General features: G+C 33.7%; 1 protein-coding gene across 2 annotated transcripts in view; it reads left to right on the forward strand.

The window, feature by feature from the left end:
- The window catches only part of Znf804a (zinc finger protein 804A), a 295,981-nt gene extending 277,153 nt beyond the window's left edge, over positions 1 to 18,828 (forward strand). For both annotated transcript variants that reach the window (XM_005324399.4, XM_078017709.1), the window contains exons 3-4: positions 12,837 to 12,967; positions 15,118 to 18,828. In XM_005324399.4, the coding sequence (XP_005324456.1) occupies positions 12,837 to 12,967; positions 15,118 to 18,358 (3,372 nt within the window). In that variant the 3' untranslated portion in view covers positions 18,359 to 18,828. The remainder of the gene's footprint in view (positions 1 to 12,836; positions 12,968 to 15,117) is intronic.
- Positions 18,829 to 21,766: the final 2,938 nt, after the last annotated feature.

The following is a 21,766-nucleotide window of genomic DNA, read 5'->3' on the forward strand; positions in this document are numbered from 1 at the left end:
ACTTTTTTTCTTTGTATGACTTCACATTACACCCTGTGTCCTTTAATTTCAGTCTTAAGGGCTTCCTGTACCATTTCTCATAAGTTAGTTTACTTGAAACAAACTTCCTGGCTTTGTTTATATGAAATATCCTAATTTTCCTTTATTTTCAAAAGATAGTATTTTTAAGTAGAGTATTTTTGGTTGGTATTCATTTTCTAAGTCTGGCAATGGAACAAGGGAGAATTAATATCCCATAAAGCTATCCTATTGTGTTTGGTGTGTGTGTGTGTGTGTGTGTGTGTGTGTGTGTGTGTGTGTGTGTGTGTTTGTATTCGGAGTTTGTGTGTGTGTGTGTTTGTTGTTTGTGTGTGTGTGTGTGTATGTACCCATGCATGCAGATACAAGGGCATGTTTCTGTGGAGGTGCCATACAGGCCCTTGGAAATTCCACTTCATCATTTTCACTGATGTCACTGAATAATAATTTCTAAACATTTGAAAAGAGGTTCAACTTCATTCTTAAGGCGGATTTGTTTCCAACAGTGTATCCCTCTGTAATTGTGGCCAAGATTCTGTTCTAGAATCATGGATTCAGAAGCCATTTTGTCTACTATAAAAGAACATCACAGCCTAGGTAATTTATAATAAACAAAAACATATTGCCTACAGTTCTGGCGACCTGGGAAGTCCAAATTCCAGGAGCTGACACTTGACAAAAGCTTTTCTTGCTGCTTTGCCCCATGGTGGAAGTGTATAGAGAAGATGAGAGATAAGATCGAAGGGGGATAAACTCCAGGCTTTATTACAGAGCCACCTCTGAGTTAACAAATTCATGCCCATTCCAATAACATTTATCTATTCAGTTTGCCCTCATAACCTAAACACCTCTGATTAGTGTCTGTTTCCCAACAATGTTGTAGTGGGAATTAAAATTCCAATGAATGTTTTTGGGGAGACACATTGAAATCATAGTACATGTTTTCCCTACCTTTAGACTCCTCAGGCTGATTTTATCCCAAATGTTCCAGCATCACTTTTGAGTTCCATCACTGTGGCAGCCTGTGTCAGAATATCTGTTTCTTCAAAAGCTGTGAGACAGAATTTGAAATAGCTATTGTATAAAGGTTAGCATGATAACCAAGCAAGCACTGCTCTCATTTCAGTGCCCAGAGGACACAGCTTTCTTTGGCATGGGCCATTCTGTCATGCACGCATTTTTGAATGATTACTGAACATTAGATTCTCTTAGGAGAATATAAGCTAACATCTCACATCCTATCTAGCAAGAATTTTTGTTTTCCCATAGTAGTTCTGGGTTTTTAACATTCCAGTTATAATTTAATTACAGAGAGATGTGACCACATGAATGCATGTGGTAGTCTTTATGTCTCAGAAGCCCAATCTCACAAATAAGAACCAAATGTCTTATAAAAGACTCTGAGGTCCTGGCCAAGTAATAATCCTAGTTTTCTCAAGTCTCACTTATCACTGCCTAACAAAAATTAATAAATTCTTCAAATTCTTGCCAGTCCAAATGCAATTTGAAGTTATTTGTAATCATAATTAAAGTTTTCTATTATATAGTTGATATTTCACCTTTATTATATATTTAAGAAACAGAGCTCTTATTTTATACAGGGTGAAAATTCCTCTATAGATGACAAAACATTTGTTAATAGTTTACTCACAATTTCTTTAATAAATTATAACTCTACAAATTATTTTGAGAGTCGAAAAAATAAAAGATAGATTTAAATTTATATAGTATATTTCCCACATACCAGTATTTCTACAGGATATATATATTATTTTCCCTTTATACTAAAGAAATAATAAAAATGTTAACCAATTCAGGTGTATTTCACACTCTCAAAAATAAAATATATAAAAATTTGCCAGATCAATTTTATCCATTTTATTGAACATATTGACTTACTTGTGAATGTTCAAAGTTCTTGGAAATCTTTGGAACAATCTAGTTACTTATTAAGACAAACATATATGTTTGAAGATTTCACATAAGAGTAATTGTTGCTTCAGTTTTAAAATACATCACATTCTTATATTTCAAAGTTAAATTTAAGGATTCTTATCCAATTAAAACATAAAAATAAGAGAAAAATGGAAAATGTTATATAATGGAAAATAAAATATTCAGATTTTTCTCACAGAGAGAAAAAGGATTAGCAACTTGCATATTTTCCGTCATTTTAATACTATTAATATAAATGAAGATAATTTTTATTATATTGTAAAAATATTGGCATATTCTTTTAAAAATAATAGCAGAATCCAAACATATCACAAATATTTGGCAACTTTTAACATTATTTGTAATAATGATAGTGTATCCTTATAAAGTTAGCTGTGATTCAACCATTCTTCAATTTCTGCCCATTCAATTTGCTCAGACATTTCTAAAATAATAGTGTCAATATCTCTTACAATCAAGTTTTCATTGCTCTCCCTATACTGCTGAAGATCGTATCCAGATTTTGTTAGCAAATTTTCAAAGCCTGTATTGTAAAAATAAGTTAATCACTGCCATCCTATGCCAATTCAATTTGACAAGCATTCTTGAGCACTTACAATGCACGAGACACTTCTGATCCAGCACTTAAGAAAATGAACTCAATGGTCGGAAAATCAGTTTTAGACATAACACATACCGATTGCAAAAACTTTTATATTAGAATGAGAATGAGGTTTTTGTCCACAAAAGGAACCTTGAGTTAATGGAATCTAAAGAATGAGAGGCCTTGGGGAAAGATATTGTTCAGATCTGATATGCCATTAAGAGATTAGATGCTTTTAAAGCCGCCAGGAGAAAAGTCCAAATGATACATATCCATCCTTGATAGTAATGGGAGAAGAACTTTTTTTTTTTTAAAAAGAGTCTTCTACAGGATCACTCAGCATAATGCCATTGATTAAATAATGACTAGAAGGAAATTACACCTTGAAATGTGATAACATCCACTAGAATATTTTAACCTTCTTTGAAGAAGTATATTTGCTAACATTCTAATAGAACACTCTGCAGAGGCTCTTTCAAAGAGAGCTAAATTGATTCAGGAAATGGAGGTGGTGATTGAGTTGTAATATTTTGAGAGCATTATTCCTTTATAAGGTAAAAAGCATAAACTTAGATTTTTCAAGAGCCAATGAAAATAGTTCTTGATAGAAAAAACTCTCTAGGATTGAAAGGGAGATTTATATTTGAGGAAACAATCATAGTGAATATTATATTCATATTGAATAACATTAATAGTGGATAATGTATTAACTACAAAATATGAAACTATTAACAGAAGAATTAAAACAAAAATTAATATAGTTATTTATAATAGGAAACATACAATATAATTCTTATTACTCTAAATATATTTTATTTTTATACCAATTAACTTCATTTTAAAAGATGGCATTGGAAACATTTTTCTTAGAGTGTTAAGTATAGGAAGGAACTTTCAATATCATCTGAGAAGACAGAGGTCTCTTAATATGAAGAAAATTATCCAGGGATATGTCTACTAACCAGATATATAAGTTAAGAGTATTTTCAACTATAAATAAGAGAAATCTCAAAGTCTCTTTTGTTTTCAAACTAAATAAATAATTAGCATAAGGCTGGTGCTGTAATTCAATGATGCTATTATGGACTGTGAACATTTTTATTTTTCTGTATTAGCACCTTGGCCTCTTCAAACTAATAGCATTCCATTATCTGCTACCTGTTTAGACTTACAATTATACATGGGAAGGAACAGGATATCATGTTTAAAAAAAAAAAAAGTTTTTCTTCTCGTGAGATATTTTTAAAGGGATATCTACTTCAGAGACATCTGTTTACAATTCTATTATTGGGGACTGTGTGACATATCCACTTTTATTTACAAGGGAGGCTAGGACTTTTATTACTTTAATTCAATGCCTTTTTGTCCCCACAAAAGGAATTTTGTTAATGAAATAGAACAATATAATTAATAATATGATAGGAACTTATAGTGTTAATTCCAAACATCATGAGTGGAGTACTCATCTTCTATTAGGGTTCTCCAGAGAAACAAAATTATTAGGATATATGTGTGTATGAGAGGGAGAGGGAGGGAGGGAGGGAGGAAGAGAGAGAGAGAGAGAGAGAGAGAGAGAGAGAGAGAGAGAGAAAGTGTGTGTGTGTGTGTGTGTGTGTGTGTGTGTGTGTGTGTGTGTGTGTTAGTTTAAGGAACTGCTGTGCACACTTGTAGGGGCTGACAAGTTCAGAGTCTGCAGGAAAGGGTGTCAGGTACAAACTGGGGCGAAAATTTGAAGGTTGTCTAGAGACATAAGTTCTTCCTTTTTCAGAGGATCTTGCTGTTTTCTCTTAAACCTTTCAATTGATTGAAAGAGGCTCACAAACATTATTACAAGTAATCTATCAACTTTCCTCAAAGTCATTTCATTGTTAGCCTCATCTAAAAAATACCTTCACAACAATATCTAGCATTTGACTTTCTGAGTCCCATGCTCTTCTCAAGGTGACACATCAAATGAACCATCACAAGTCTACCTTTGTTAATTTGGCACCTATATGCATCCCCTTAAACCATACTTCATTGCTAAAGAAACATAATAATAAGGTGACACTCTGCCTAACATGGCACATTACCTTACGTACAACAGAAAACACATTAAGCCTTTCCTCAGAATAGTAGGCAAAGGTATCAGGTGACGTTCATTCTTCTCTTTAATATCCTGTAACTTAAATATTACCATGCAAAATTAGCAATAACAAAACATTTATATTATTCAATAACCCTTTATGATAATGGGAAAAGAAAGAAAAGAGGATAAAGATATATAAAAATTATATAGATACAGTAGATATCGATAGATACAGGCACACACATACAAACACACACACACACATACCCACAGAGTTTGCCCTCTTTATCCATAGGTTACACAAAGCTGATATTTGTAACATCCTTTTTCACTATCCATTTCTTTTTCCCTCAGAATGTACCTCAGCTGATCACAGCTCTGTACTAGATGAAGTGACCTGAACCTTTGTCCTAAAAGAACTGGGCCATTATTAGTCCTGCCTGAAAAGAGTTGTAGTTTTCCTTTACTTCAATCACAGACTGAAGTAAATATGAAGAGATGCCCTCAGGGGTCACCTGTATTTCACATATACTTCTCCTCCTTCTATTGTGGGGTAACAGGCCAATGTCTCTTGGAAATAAGAACCAGTACCTCCATCCAGCACAGTGATTCCCCTCATTTGTCTATCAATTCAGAGGCTTGAGGAGACAAAGTGACCAGGTACATTCTTAACTTCTCATTCATTGGGACCATTAATAAGTCTCCTTGGAGCGTATTTCTCCTTTTGAAATCAAGAGCTCTAGGCCAGCAGAGAATAGAGTGTGGGATAGAGAGCACGGATTTTACTAGTTGATCACTAGGAATAATAGGGAGTGGTGCCACTCTCAGGTTCACCCACAAACTGATCTCTTGAAACCTGAGTCCCAGCTATGGAATTCATAGCACCATAGATTGGCCACTGATTCACAGCATCTACAGCCTTTTGGAGAATTTTGCCGCAATCCTGAAAGGTATCGCCATGTAGCTGGAGCTGCCACTGCATTTTTAAAACACTGTTCTGCTCTCTATCAAATTAACTGCTTCAGGATGATGGGAAACATGGCAATACCCAAGAATTCAATGAGTCTGGGCTCAATGCTGAGCATTATTTACTATGAAATGAGTTTTTTGATCAGGGTCTAAGTGGAATATCACAATTTCGCATAAAGCATTCTGTTAAATGTGGATGGTAGGTTATTGAGCAGCATTGTGGACAGTGAGTGCAAATTCATATCCAGAGTAAATGTCTACTCCAGGAAAAACATATTACTCCTTCCATGATAGAAGCAGTAGTTCAAAGCAATCCATCTGCTACCAGGTAGCTGATCGATCATCCCAGGGAGCTACATGATTAGTGGTGGTCTCTGCTGCTGGCCAAGGGCACACTCAGCAGTGATGGAGTCAGATCAGCTTTGCTGAGTGGAAGTCCTTGTTGCTGAGCTCCTGCGTAACCTCTCTCTACGACTGTGGCTACTTTATTCAGAAGCCCATTAGGCAATGACATATGTGACTGGAGAAGGAGACTGACCTGGTTCCATAGAACAGTCTCCGTTTCCTTTGATTGTTAAAATCTTCTCATCTGAGGTCATCCTTTGAGGAACACTCAGGACATAAATATGTACAAATTTCTTTCTCAGAGAAGTCAGTACACATACGCAGCCCTTCTTTTCACCAACTTTTCAATCATGTTCCTTCCAAGTCCCTACTAGCCACCTAGCATGTTGGTCTTGGCTCATGAATTGATGTATAATTTCATATCTGGCTATTTCTCATTTCAGGAGAAATGAATAATCAGATTCACTGTTTGAGATTCCACCCATTGGGAGGATTCACCTCCATTGTCCTTTAGGGATGTCCTAGAAAGGAGTTGTAGCACCCCAGGTTGCTGCTTTCAGACAGTGCTTGCATCTCTCCTAGAACCATCTATAAACTAGGTCCAAGTTTCCCCTCCCTCTGTCAACTGTCACCTGCCCAGTGTTATAATTTGGATAACTCTTCTTTCCCCACCCTTTATAAACTAGCATCTCTGGAGCATCAATGCAACCAACTAGGCATAAAACCACCAGGAGCAGTGATCAAATATAAATGGACTGCAATTCATATTACTTTTGCCCTGGTTATTCTCTCTCGAGGTTTTCTTTTCCCTCCCTCCCTCTCTCCCTTTCTTCCTTTTCTTTCTTTCTTTCTTTCTTTCTTTCTTTCTTTCTTTCTTTCTTTCTTTCTTTCTTTCTTTCTTTCTTTCTTTCTTTCTTTCTTTCTTCCTTTCTTTCTTTCTTTTTTCTCTCTCTTTCCCTCCCTTCCTCCTTCCCTCTCCTCTTCTCCTCCCCTTTTCTCTCTCTTTTTCCTTGAAATATCATAATAGTTCATTCCTTACCTCCTACAAATTTTTGCTCAAATTTTCCCATCGCAATGTGATCTCCACTGGTGAAAATATCCAAAGCTGATTTCCAGTGTGCCTTGTCTTTTTGTAAACTGCTTCCCTTGAGTGTAGACGAAACTCATGACTTGTTACCAACTAGATAAAATATGAAAAAGTGAGGGATGGTCTCACCACTGACTATGTTGCTTCATATACAATATTTTATGAGTTCATCTTAACAGAATAGGAAAGGAGCTCTTCCTGCTGACTTTGAAGCCTCTGTTCCGGTGTAAGAGCTTGTGAAAAGTTCCTTAAGCAAGAGACTGTTGGCAGCCTCTAGTTGCTGAGTGTCCCTGAATGGTGGTCAGTAGGCAGTCCAGGCTCTCCGTCCTGCAATAAGGACCCAAATAAATTCTGCCAGAAACTCTAGGATTTTTTTCCTTGACAAATTATTAGATAAAAATATAGGCCAAAACCTTTATTTATCAAAGGATAGACATACTAACCCACAGGAAATAAATGTGGATTATTTTAAGATAATGAATTTGTGGTAATTCGTTACACGTACACACACAAAACAACAACAACAAAAATACACCCTTTTCAGTCACTATATTTGAAAATGCTATCTCTTCCCTTACTGAGTTCCTAGTGGCTGTCTCTGCTTAACTTTGTTCTATCCACATCACTTTTTATTATGATTCATTCAACTAACATATTTATGTGGTTTTTATCTCTCTCTCTCTGTCAACTATGATGAAACTATCATGAAAAAGAGCAGAACATTTTTCATCTCTGTCACAGCAACCGTGCTAGCATAGCACTTGACAAATAAATGGAGGCCACTCAATGAAGGGTAAATGAATACATGCATCACAGACACACCATTCAGAGCTGCAGACAGCTTGGATAACATACAGCAGTGTAAATATAGAAGATCAAGGGCATGATCCAGGGCACCCAATTCCAATGTGATTCTACCACTTACAATGACTCTGGACAACTTTGCTTGCCTTCAATTTTCTCAATTCTAAATACAAGTACTGTTATGTTTTGGATCTGAGTATCCCCCCAAAGCTCATGTGTTAGTCAATTCAGCCATGTTCAAAGGTGAGAAGTTTGGATCACAAGGGTTCTGACCTCTTCAGTGGATTAATCTTTTTGATGGATTAATAATATGAATGAACCATTGGAAGGTGGTAGAAACAACAAGTTGATGAGTGGCTGGCGGAAGTAGGTCATAGGGGAAGTAGGTCACTAGGAAGTTACCTTGGGGATTGTGTCTGTCCTTGGCCCTTTTTTTTTTTTTCTGTTTCTCTTTTTCTCTGTTTTCTGGATGCCCTTCCACCATGATTATGCCTTACAGCCAGCTCACCATGGGCTGAATCCTCTGAAACCATGACCCCCAAATAAATATTTTGTCCTTTAAGTTGTTTTTATCAAGTTATTTTGGATATAGTGACAAAAAAACTGAGGAACATAATATAAGCTTTGTCTACTTACATATTTATTTTCAGAATAAAACAAAGTAATGTATACAATAGTGCATAATCCATTTTAAGGAGCAATATTAATTCTAAATGAAGAAATACAGAAGATATTTTTTAGTGTCCCCATTAAACACAGGAATTATAGGCAAGAAGTTAACAATATAGCACATAAGTAAAATGAGAGTTGTTTCTCAGGTTTGGGGATGATACATAGACTTCCATATGTTAGGAGGAATGTAAAAATGGTGTAAAATTATGGGCAACAGTTTGGAAAACAATACAAGTTTCAAAAACAGTACATGCACATATTTTATCTCAGAATTTTTACTTGTAGGAACCTGTCTTGTGACTGGGCAGGGTTAAAAAGTATAAATACAAGAATGTTTATGGAAGTTTGCTTTGTGATTTTAACACAACATGGTTGACTTGATTGTTTAAGCACAAACTGGTGATCTAACATAAAGTTTTATGTTTTCTCGTTTGTTGGTTGGAATCTATGCTACTGCTCACCATCACTCTTTCTCCTCGTAATGAATAACATTTTGGCCAGAATCTCAACTTTATCTGCTACCCTGAGACCAAGATCTTCACAACACTTCCACTTCCTGGGTTTGCTGAGAACATATTTGAGGACTAATGTTGACTTATCCTGTGTTGCCCTGGTGACCTTAGGCTCTCTAAAGAACCAATCGTGGGGCTGGGGATGTGGCTCAAGGGGTAGCGCTCACCTGGCATGCATGAAGCCCGGATTCGATCCTTAGCACCACATACGAACAAAGATGTTGTGTCCGCCGAAAACTAAAAAGTAAATATTAAAAAATTTTCTCTCTCTCTCAAAAAAAAAAAAAATTGAAAAAAGAACCAATCCTAGTAACTCAGGGAAAAAATAGAGTAGGCCCGCTGAGAAGATATCATATCAAAGAATATTGATCTACTATGCTTTGCCATTTTCTCATTGAATATTTATAATACCTATATTAAATTATGTGTCATGGTCCATTACACTTTATTTTGGAGTAGGATACTTAGACTATTTCTTTACATGATTTCTTTTTAAAAATTTTTCTTATTTTAAAATTCTACTTACCTGAGATTCCTGTCTTGATATATATCACTAAGAATTTCTTTTGAGTTATTTTCAATAAGTTGCTGGGGAACATTTTAAAATATTGGTATTTCCATAAACCTCACTCTGTAAACCTCATGGGTATTGTCTTGTGTATTTATTTGCATGAAACTTAAATTATGCTCTTTCCATCTGGAATTCTTAAAAGAATTTATTTAGATTCTACTATGTGTATTTCAGAATTAATCTGTATATAAAATATGATTTGGATTTTGGTTTTGCTATAAAAACTTATATGAAAGTATATCAATGCTGGTAAATTATGACCATAACACTCTCCAAATTGTTTGTTCTGGTCTGTAAGCTCTGCAATTGAATATTACCAAAATGTCACATGAGCTGGTTAATCCTAATATCAAGAAGTATCAAGTTCAGAGAAGTATGTGTCTAGATATGATAAAGATTAGCAGTATCAAGTGGATGTAGCTCTGCGAATCTGGACAAGCTCTGCAATCCTGACACACTAACACTTTAAACATTCACCATTTGCAAAATCAGCATTTGGGCAGAGGCCTCAGTTATGTCTATAAGCCAATCATACTAAGGCTAAGATAAGAGTATTGACATTTCAAAATGACACCCTGATAGTCATCATTGTGTCAATGCAACTAGATTAATTCAAATCACAGTGATTATTTGAAAGAGTAATTCATAAAAGTCTTGGCACTTTGTATAATTGCTTCAGAATGGAAGCTTTGCTTTTCATTAGAAACATTGTACTTTTATTAATAAACTGTAAATCCACTAATTTTAACATTCTATTATTAGATGTATCTTATATATTATACATGTATATATGTGTGTGTATATATATATATATACATGTATATATGTGTATATATATATATATATATATATATGAAATTAACTTTTATTAAAAACTCTAAAGTCTACCTTCCTTGTTTGTTGCTTGCAGCTTCCCAATAAAATACTATTTTATAAAAGATTCTTTGCTGATTCACTTTTCCATTAGTAAAGCAACTTTTTGACTCTATACCACTTAGCACTCTAATTCTTTTAAGTACTTATTTTAGTAAACCTAGTCTGTATTTCCTTTCACAATTCTCCTTTAGTATCCTCTTTCTAGCAACCAAATTAGTCACCACTCTTGATTGGATATCTATTTCATGCAATGACAGAGAGTATTTCTCAGTGAAGGAAATGTAATAGAAACATATAACAAATAAGATCTCCCATGATTTGACTAGACAATTATTTATCCATTCTTATCACTTCTGCACATATACCCCTCTCTAGACATATTTCCCTACATAGATGTGTTTTAGAAAATGCATGTTCTTGTTTCTGTTTGTACAAAACAGTTTGTTTTTGCTGGTGATACCCTTCCATCTCCAATGTCTAACCTTTCTTCCTCAGGCTATTGCTGTGAATTGTTCAAGACGCAACTCAGGTGTCACCTTTCCTTAGTAGCCCTCCTTGTTATTTTTAGGACATGCCTTTCTGTTTTTAGGCACTGTAACACTGTAAGAATATCCCAAAAAGGGATTGCTAACATGTTCAGGGTATGATCTCTTCTTATTTCTGCAGAGTATACATAAACACATCCACACACTTGCCCTCAGGTACTTTTAAAGACATATTCTATGATGATAAAAATATTAGTTAAAAATCCTAAACATCTAACAGAGTAATTGTTGCTAGTGCTAAATAATTGTTTATTGAGTCTATATAAAGTTTTAAACAAATATAAATGACCAAAAATTCTTATAATTGAGAAGTAAACTTTTCTTGAGTTATTATGCTTTAATTCCAGATCTGGTTTTTAGATAAAAATAATTTATGTACATTATAAAGTTGTAGCTAGTTTTATTAGTCACATTGATATAATGATATCAATTTCCTACTTTATATGACATATTTGTTCAATTTATACTTTTATGACATGGTTTGTCCTTTGTCAAATTCTACTTTGCAAAAACTCCTTTTGTACTGATGTGTCGATGTAAATGAATGTAAAGTCTCAAAATTAACTTTGTATAATTAAAAATAATTCAACAATAAACATACAGATGTAGATAAATTATAGATACTTAAATATATATACACATGTATCTTCTATAAATTTAAATATTAGAAATTATTTGAAACTGAAGTTGTGTTTATGCTCTATGTAAGTGGTACAGTCAGAATCCAGTTATAATCCAAGATCACCAGGAGTCTAATGTTATTTAATCAGAATGACTAACTTTTTCTTAAGATTAATAGAAAATTCCTAATTTTGAGGATATAATAAATTCACTTAATAACAAATATTTATTGAGTAGGCATTTTTATATATTTTGCATTATTCTAAGTCCCCGATACATATCAGTGTATATGTACAAGACATTTATTAAAACTTTATTCACTAATTTCATCAAAATGTGACAAGTGTATTTTTCAATTTTCTTAGAATTCTGGTCTTAGACTGACATATCACAATTAACATAGCAACATAAAACATCAGGGGAAAATACTCCTTTAATAATTTTAAAAACTGTACATCATCTCCATGAAAGATCATAGTGAAAATATTCGGAGTGGAAGACCACTTTGATTTCCCTTAAATCATACTACATATATGTCTGTCTATCAACTGTGTTCAACTCAGTATGCTCTTTTTCTAAAGTTCAACAAAGAAAATAAACTCCTTTGATACAGATGAAGAATACTGCCCAAGGGAACAAGAACCCTTATAAAACAATATTAATTTTCTTCCAAGGTCTTGAGTTATTTGGGAAATGTGTCTGATATTTGAGAGAAGGTACTCGTTTATATCATATCATAATTTGCCTTATGAACTAATATAAGACATTCACTCTTAGAAAATATGAGAAGGACCAGATGACTTTTTAGTATAGAGCACATCAAAATATAAGGGGTTGTATTATATATAACTGAAATATACAGTGAATTGAAGTTGTATGAAACTTAAGAGTTTGTAAGACTATAAAATGCTTCATCTAAATTTGGCAGAGAAACTTAGCAAACAATAATCAATATGAAGAGAAGAAAATTACATTTCAAATTTACCTAAGCTACAGATATACTTTTTTGTTGTAATGTAGCAATAATCTTGTACACATTCACAAGCCAAGGTGGAAGAAAATATTTTTGTTAAAAATGGGTTGTGAAGATTATTGTTTTCCTTTGATGAGGTAAAAAAAATGCTACATTGGGAAATTCCAACAGCAATAGAACTTTAAAATTGCCATAGACTCAAATACTATTAATCATTTCCATTTTTTTTTTGATAGAGGCTCAAAGAACTGAAACAAAGGGAATTTGCTCGAAATGTAGCATCTAAATCCAGAAAAGATGAAAGAAAACAGGAAAAGGCACTCCAACGCCTGCACAAGCTGGCCGAGCTAAGAAAGGAAACTGTATGGTGCGTATGAAATGAAATGTGAAGTTTTCTTAAAACATGACCAAAAAAAAAAAAAAAAAACTTGGGGGAATTAGAAATAAAGGGCACAATCTATTTATTTCTGTACCCAGAATAAAACACACATGTTTTCATGGCCTTCTGTAGGCTGTAAACAGTCATTTGAATTTGAATTTTATGCAAACACCTGTTTAATGCACATTTCTATAAAAATGCCAAAATTACTATAATTTTATTTTATAAAAAAAGTAGATTTGTATTATTTTGCCATTTAAGCTATCTGTATTGAAAGCTATCCTATTTCTTGGTGAAATTCAAAACATTTGATTGAAGAAGACAGTAAGAGACTGTCTTATGACATTTTTTGCAAAGGGAGTTTTAGGAGGTTCTTATTTTTTAAACAAAATTTTGGAGAACTTTTATTTGAAATTTTCTTTGACATTTAAAAAAAAGGTCAGGAAGATGCTCTGCACATCAAAAGCAGAACAAAATTAGTTTCACTGTGAATAAACTACAACTGGACTGTTAGAAGTTTGCAACTCTTAAACTTTGGCCTGCTTCTCACAGTGAACAACTATTAGATGTCAAAAGTATCATTATATAGACCTCACAATCCCAGCCAGGGCAATGTTATTAAAAGAAGACCACTTTTAAAAGTGTGCTTTTTTCCCCTCCTGATAAATAAAACTTCTCTTGTTACTGTCTATAACAAAGTTATTTTATAACAAATGTATTTTATACTGAAGAGTGTTATGAAATTTGCTGATGCACCAAAACATTTTTAGGCATGCCAGATATAGGAAAAAATCATTAAAATAAAATTTGAACATATTTAGAATCCTATATGAATCCTATATACATGGGCACATGTATATAGTAGATATACATACATATATATATACACATATATATATATATATATACATACACTAACCAAATATGTGCTTTTTGCCAAAATATATATACATATATATCATAAGTTAACCAGATAGCTTTTACTAATATATATTTATTAATGCACATACACACGTGTATATATATATATATATATATATGCATATATATATATACAAATATACTAACCAGATATATGTTTTTAATCTATGAATGGAAAATTATAACAGTTGAAGTAAATATTATAGAGAACCATGGAACTTACGTGATTTAATGTTCTAGAAGTAATTTTTGCAAACAGACATAATTTTATCATTAACTCTGTGCTTCTAAAGATGTGCAAATAGTAGCTGCTAATGCTGTTACTTAGTAGCAGTTAAGGAAGAGTACATTTTATTGGTGATTACAGAAAATATTGCAATAAAAATATTTAGTCATTTATAACTTCCAAAAAACTAAATTTTTAAAATAGCCTGGAAGATTCTGCACAAGATGGAAGGATTTCTAATATTTATGTGCTGACCACATAGATTTTTTAAAATCAATGTTCACTATTTATGGCATACTGTAATGCCAAATAAATACAATTCACATCTTTAAAAAGTGGTCTTTTGTCCTGCATTACTGTATACTATGATGTAACTTACAATTTCAGGATAATATTAATATTGAGCCTAGCAACAAGCTATCGTTAAGACAGTACTATTTCTTAGATATCTTTGCATGAAAGCAAACCACTTGGGCCATAGTAGGCTCTGAGTGAATGCTGTTGAACTGAATTGTTAAATCAAATTCTCAACATTTCTAAGGTCATGATTGTGTGATTTTTCAATTTCTTTCATATTTTTCATATAACATCAATAAAGTCAACTATATAAGATCAATAAAGTCAACTATTTGTGAATTAAAAATAATTTTACTTTAAGGAATTTTGTAACACTCCAAAAGGTCACTGAATAGGATGTGGAGGTGGAAAATCTTGGACAAGAAGCAATGTTCTGAGAGCATAGGAGTGTCTGAGATATTGCTCTTTTTACTGTAAGAGTTTATAAGACATATTTCCTAGTTATCCCAAACAATAACCAATAGCTAAGAGCTAATGTGACAGTGTGGAAAGCAACTGCAGCATATGAAAATAATTCTTGCAATAATTTAAAAATAAAATTATATATATTTTAATGACATTTCTAAGATTTAAGAGTCTCAGTGTTTTTCCTTTGAAGTGTCCGATTTAACGTAGATTTGGTTTCTTTTTGTAGTGCTCCTGGAAGTGGCCCCATGTTCAAGTCAACAACTGTTACTGTGAAAGAAAACTGTAATGAAATTGCTCAAAGAGTTGTGGATTCAGCTAACAACCAGCAAGATTTCAAATATACTTTGATCCACAGTGAAGAAAATACTAAAGATGTTCCCACTGTTGCTGCAGATCCAGAAAGCACAAATAATTATACAGCAAAAAATAACCAAGTTGGGGATCAAGTCCAGGGAATTCACAGACACAAAATCGGCTTCTCTTTTTCATTTCCAAAGAAAGCATCTGTAAAGCTGGAGTCCTCGGCTGCAGCCTTCTCTGAATACAACGATGATGCCTCTGTGGAGAAAGAATTTAGCAGAAAAAGTAGATTTGTCCCCAGCACTTGTCATCTTCAACTATCTTCACCAACAGATGTGCTTTTGAGTTCTGGGGAAAAAGCTAACTCTTTTCCTCCACCAGAGGCAATGAGCACTGAGAAAGAAATTGCTCAAACTCAAGAGATGAAAGAAGTTTCTAATGAAAAAGACCCATTATTATTCCCTTCATTTTGCCAGCTTCAACTCCCTTTTACTTCCAATGCAGAAGATTGCCAAAATTCAGTCCCATTAACAGATCAAATATCACTCGAAGATGTTAGTATTAATGTAGGCATACCTGTGAGTGATAATAGTTCTGAGTTGTTAGGAAATCAATCCACAGTTTTTGAAATGTCTAAGGATTGTATATCTGTGCAAGCTATTACAGAAGAAAACATTAAGAATCATGATTCACCCTCTACTGAAATTGAAAATAAAAATGGTTCTGAGATACTGGACCCTTCAAATACTGAAGAGGGTAATACAATCTTACATAAAAAAGTAGATCTATATAAGAGACCATGTGAGCCCTTTGTACCTGTACTCAACAAACTTGGATCAACAGTTCTTCAGTGGCCATCAGAAATGCTGGTTTACACAAATACTGAGCCATCGATTTCTTATAGCTGCAATCCTCTCTGTTTTGACTTTAAGTCCACCAAATTAAAAAATAATCTAGATAAGAATAAGGTAACCTTAAATGACCTTTCTTCTCAGCAGAAGGGAGAAGACTTTTGCAACAGATCAGTTTCTGATTGCAAGGATACATCGCTTGCAGAAATCGCAGATTGTGAAATTGGTGTCAGCAAAACTGAATACACACAAGTCACTCCTCTTTTAGCTGATGATACTCTTCCCAATAGTTGTGAGTCTGGAAAACATGAGAATATGGGTCAGATGTCTAAAAATATTTCCTGTGGGACAAGGAAAACAGAAAAATATCACTTTACTAGAAATCAAATAAAGCATGACACTATGAATGAGAAATGCAATAAAATCCGGTTGAAAGATACTCATGAACATTGGTTCCATAAAAGTAAAAGAAAGAAAAAAAGGAGAAAGTTATGTCAGCATCATCACGGGCAGAAAACCAAAGAATCAGAAAGTCACTGCAAAATGGAAATGGAAAATAGTTATCCTGATAGAACTAGGAAAAATCCACTGGAACCAATTTCAGAAAGACAGTATTTTTCTGCAGGGCAATTATTAGACTCACATAAGTTACCTGAAAAAAAGCCTAAGTCATCATCTATATACTTAAATGAAAATGAAGAAATGTGTAAAACCTGGAATATCGAATATAGTAACAGTGATACCATCAGTTCTAAAAACCATTGCAAAAAGAACACAATACTTTTAAAAGGACAATCGCATCCAACAATGATATATTCTGGGAAGCATAATTTAACATACTCCAGAACTTACTGCTGTTGGAAATCCAGACTGTCAAGCTGTAGTCAGGACCACAGATGCATAGCTCTTCAGAAAAACACAGAGTGTGTGAGTCAGAATCAGCCTGTTAAGAGAGGTTACAATTCTCTCATGAATGAATCAGAAAGATTCCATCGAAAACGTAGACAACATTCGTACTGTTATTCTTCAGATGAAAGTTTAAATCGACAGAATTATTTACCAGAAGAATTTTTGAAGCCAGCAAGAGCTTCAATTGCTCCCTGTAAGCCTAAAAAGAAAAGAAGGAGAAAAAGAAGCAGATTATACACTGGAGGTGAACCTTTGGAAATCAAAGAAAATACAGATTATTCCATGAAAAGGAGCTCTTCTTTAAGTCATCCAGATGGGATAATGAGTGAGGGGAAAAATGAAGAAATAAAACCACAAGAAGTTGCAAATATTGAAAGGAACTCAGAACAACCAGACCAAGGAACAAACAAATTGATTTTGCATCCTAGCAATCTCTTGCCTTCTGAAACCAATGATGAAACTGAGCAGTTAGTAGCAGAGGCCACTTCTATTGAACTGTCAGGGGTTTCCAATGCTCCTACCACATCTGTCTATGTAGATAGTGCCCCAAAGAAAGAAGCAATTGGCAATGCTTTGCCTGAACACAAAGAAAGAAGTGAGACTACAAATATTAATGAAAAGCAAATTCCTTTCAAGGTGCCTAATATCGAAAGGAACTTTAGACAGTCACAGCCTAAATCATACCTTTGTCATTATGAATTGGCTGAGGCCCTTCCACAAGGAAAAATGAATGAGGCATCAACAGAGTGGCTGTGTTATAATTCAGGAATACTTAACACACAACCACCACTACCATTCAAGGAAGCACATGTCAATGGTCATACCTTTGTAACAACAGAGCAAATCCTGGCTCCATTAGCTTTACCAGAGCAAGCATTATTGATCCCACTAGAAAACCATGACAAATTCAAAAATCTACCGTGTGAGGTCTACCAGCACATTATACAGCCAAACATGCTGGCCAACAAGGTCAAATTTACTTTTCCTCCAGCTCCTCTCCCTCCCCCGAGCACACCTCTGCAGCCTTTGCCTTTGCAGCAGCCCTTATGTTCTACCTCTGTAACCACAATCCATCACACTGTTTTGCAGCAACATGCTGCAGCTGCTGCAGCTGCCGCTGCTGCGGCAGCTGCAGGAACCTTTAAAGTGCTTCAACCACATCAACAGTTTCTTTCCCAAGTCCCAGCTCTCGCCAGAACATCTATACCTCAGATCTCAGTAGGAACAGTAGGACCCAGGCTTTGTCCTGGGAATCAGCCAACTTTTGTTGCTCCTCCTCAGATGCCAATCATTCCAGCTTCAGTTCTTCATCCTAGCCATCTGGCTTTCCCGCCTTTGCCTCATGCGCTCTTTCCTTCACTGCTTTCCCCACACCCAGCTGTCATCCCTCTGCAACCCCTCTTCTAGTCATTACCATAAACAGGAAAAGAAAATACATTAAAACCATGGCTATATGCGTGGGAATTCATCTTAATGAATAATTGGATGTATAACTGATGAAAAAAACCTGGCCAAAATATGGCCTTATTGATTTCAATTCATTTACTGTAAGTGTAACGATGCAAATAAATTCTTAAGTTTCTGATATATAACATTATTAAAGCACTGAATAGTTTGAAAATCAATACAATATATGCTGTATATTAAAATGATGTCTTAAGAGTATGTATAATGTACATAAAATATATTTATAGTACTGTAATTTATGTTATAAAGTATGCTCTCCAGTTTTTATTTCTAATCTTTGTGTATTTGCACCTATTTAACGTTTAGACAAAGCTGATGGCACTATGTTTTGTACCATGTTCCTTGAAACTGTAAATTCAGTGAAAAATACTCTTGCAATAAATTTTTGTTAAATATTTAAGTAAATCCAACTTTGGTTTTAGGTGGTTTTCACTATTTTCAGAGTGTGAGTAACAGGTTGTATTCTATTTACATTGTTTCTTCAGTCCAGTTACATCACTGAATCTCCAAGGCCCAACAAAATATCTTCGGAGCTCTGTCAATTCTTGACATCCAGTTCTTGGATGTCAACATCTATCTGATTAAGTATAACAGAGGGTCCACTTTTTTTTTTCTCTTTGTTCTAATATTTTTTATAATTTGCTATATTTCTTGGCCCTGTAATTAGACAATAAGCCATGAAAATATATGCTCAGGTAATATTAGTATTTGAAAGGATAATAATTCAAAAACTCGCAAAATAGGTTGTATCCACCCAGGAATTCTCATATAGAAGTGGCAAATAATCAAATAAGTGTGCATATAACATTTTGAATATTAAAATTCTCAAATATATCATGTTCGTTTTCAAATGTAACAGGAGACATGAGAATACTGCATGGATTGTTTCAATCTTAACAATTTACTATTCATTACATAACATCTATTCAGGGTATAATAAACATAATATATATTTGATATGCTCTTAATTGGGAATCTGGAAGTGGAATAGAGGAAAAAAATAATCCTTCCTTCTGCAAATCTTTCTATAGCTTGTGTTTTAACCCCATTTCCAAATCAGCCAAGAATATTTAGAATTTTCATCACCTTTCCAAATCCTGCTTCATTATTTCTGCAGTATTCTTTATTCAATTGCTCAACACTTTAATAATCTTTCAATAGAAAACCAGGAAATATTACACTATTCCTAAGGACATTTTTAGTATTTGCCTTTTCTAGACCATGCAATTCCATAAAACAAAAATCTCCATCCCTTCTTGAATGGGATCACTTCATGAGGTGCAAATGTTAGAGGATTAGAGTAGCTGGGTAATGAACATTAGGTAGCTCAAGAGAGCTCCTTGTAAGAAAGAGCAATTGTGTAATGGAGTTGATCTGAGGAAATGTTATTTCATTATAAGGAAACATTAATCTATATGAAATGAAATATATTAATAATTTAGTACATAAAATTATATTCCATATCATAAAACTCAGTATTGAATTTGATTTTAGCAGAAGATAGGGAGAAAATCTGGGCCATTTACTTTCATGATAATCTGTCATAATGATCATTGATTTATATATTCTTTTGAAAAATGCTTGTGAAAGACTGAATTCACCAGTTTATGATTGATAAATAAGAAGATAAAAATAGTAAGGAAGTAATTCCATTTCAAGTGCTTTATGATAATACGTTCCAAAAATGGGAACTTAAATTGGAACAGATAATTTTTCCTCAAGCACAATATTTGAAACTTTCTTTGAAGATAAAGTAGAAGGAATATCTACTGGGAAATGCTGACCCAGTTTGTTTTTAATCTGTCAAAGCAGAATTGTTCTTTCTGCCATTAAAAAATCAAACCAAGATACTGCATTTAAAATATGCAGATTTCCTCTTTTTTCATCATCTTCTGACTGTTATCCTGATTGTTCATTTCTTAGCTCTTATTTTTATCCTATAATTTTTTTCTTTATATATTCTCTTTTTAATTTCATTGTAGACATCATTTGGGTATCTGTTGTGTTTTCCCATTTTTCTCTATATTATTATTTTTCCCTCAAATTATGTGGATAACTTATTTTTTGTTGCTGTTAAATAATATGGCTAGGCATGCTTCACTTTTTACTTGTAACATAATATGTTTGATTTCGAGATATATAATAGAAATATCTAGAAACTATGAGGAGAGGAAAGTTCGTAGTTAAGATTAATTGAAACTGAGCTTGTTAGATAAAGTAATTGTTTCCTCATGGATATCAATGTCTGGACAAGAAACTTGAATCATAGTTAATTATCAAAGCCATTCTGGTCATAAGTTTTTTCTAGATATTTTACTCCTTCCTAAGATATTATTCACATGGTCTGGACATTCCCTATGTGTTCGAAACTCAAAATGAATGGACAATGAAGCATTATACATCTATTCTGATAACACTAACCCCAGCGTCATGGGAATTAGGTCAAGGAGCTATAGACCCAAAATGAACACAATAATAAATAGGGGGGGGTCAGGAAGGAGTCATCAGAAAACTGGGCTGTTAGAGGATCACTGGTCAAGCACATTAGTGGCAACAGGAGTCAAAGCAAGTAGGGCAGGCATATTCTGGAAGCTCATTGGGACACAGGCTGATGGCTTCTCCATAAGTTATATCTGAAACCTAATATACTAGTTCTTTCCAGGCATAAATTATTATATAACCTATAAGCCAGGGAAATTTAAATGATTGTCACACATCTTTAGTCTTCTAGTTCCAGACATTACCATAGCATGTGTTACAATGTAGATAGAAGAACAAAAACAAATTGGAATATAGAATAAAATATGAATATGAAAAGTAACTGTATGCAACTAACAGAAAGGTTGACTTTAGATAATAGGTAGGGAACATTCATAATTTCATCTATTATGCATATGTCAGTGATATATTTTCTCCAGTTTCTTTTATGGGTTGAAATAGCTACATTTAACCGTTCTCATGACATCTCAACTTGAATATCTTAAAATTACTTTGTGCTTAGAGCTCAAAATCACCTCCTGACTTTATAAGTACTCCTAAAACCTGTTCTTTGTTCTGTGCATAACTTTATAATAAAATCTATTATTCAATTCAGAAACCAAGGTTTTATGCCCACATTAAAAAAAAAATACATGAAACATTTTGGCTCTATTTTTTTTAAATCTTTCCCACTAGGTCCACTTTTTCCAATTGCATTCTTTCTACAGTTCTTCTCCTAGTAGTTCATAAAGAATGCTGTTTTAAATTTAAGTCTTCATTCTCTCCAATACCCCATCTCTGTAAGTCATCTTCTTCATTGCTGCCAGGGTCACAATTGTAAAAACATAATCTTAATATGATAGGTCCCCC

Source organism: Ictidomys tridecemlineatus, chromosome 7 (genome assembly GCF_052094955.1).
Source record: "Ictidomys tridecemlineatus isolate mIctTri1 chromosome 7, mIctTri1.hap1, whole genome shotgun sequence".
Taxonomy (NCBI): Eukaryota; Metazoa; Chordata; class Mammalia; order Rodentia; family Sciuridae; genus Ictidomys; species Ictidomys tridecemlineatus.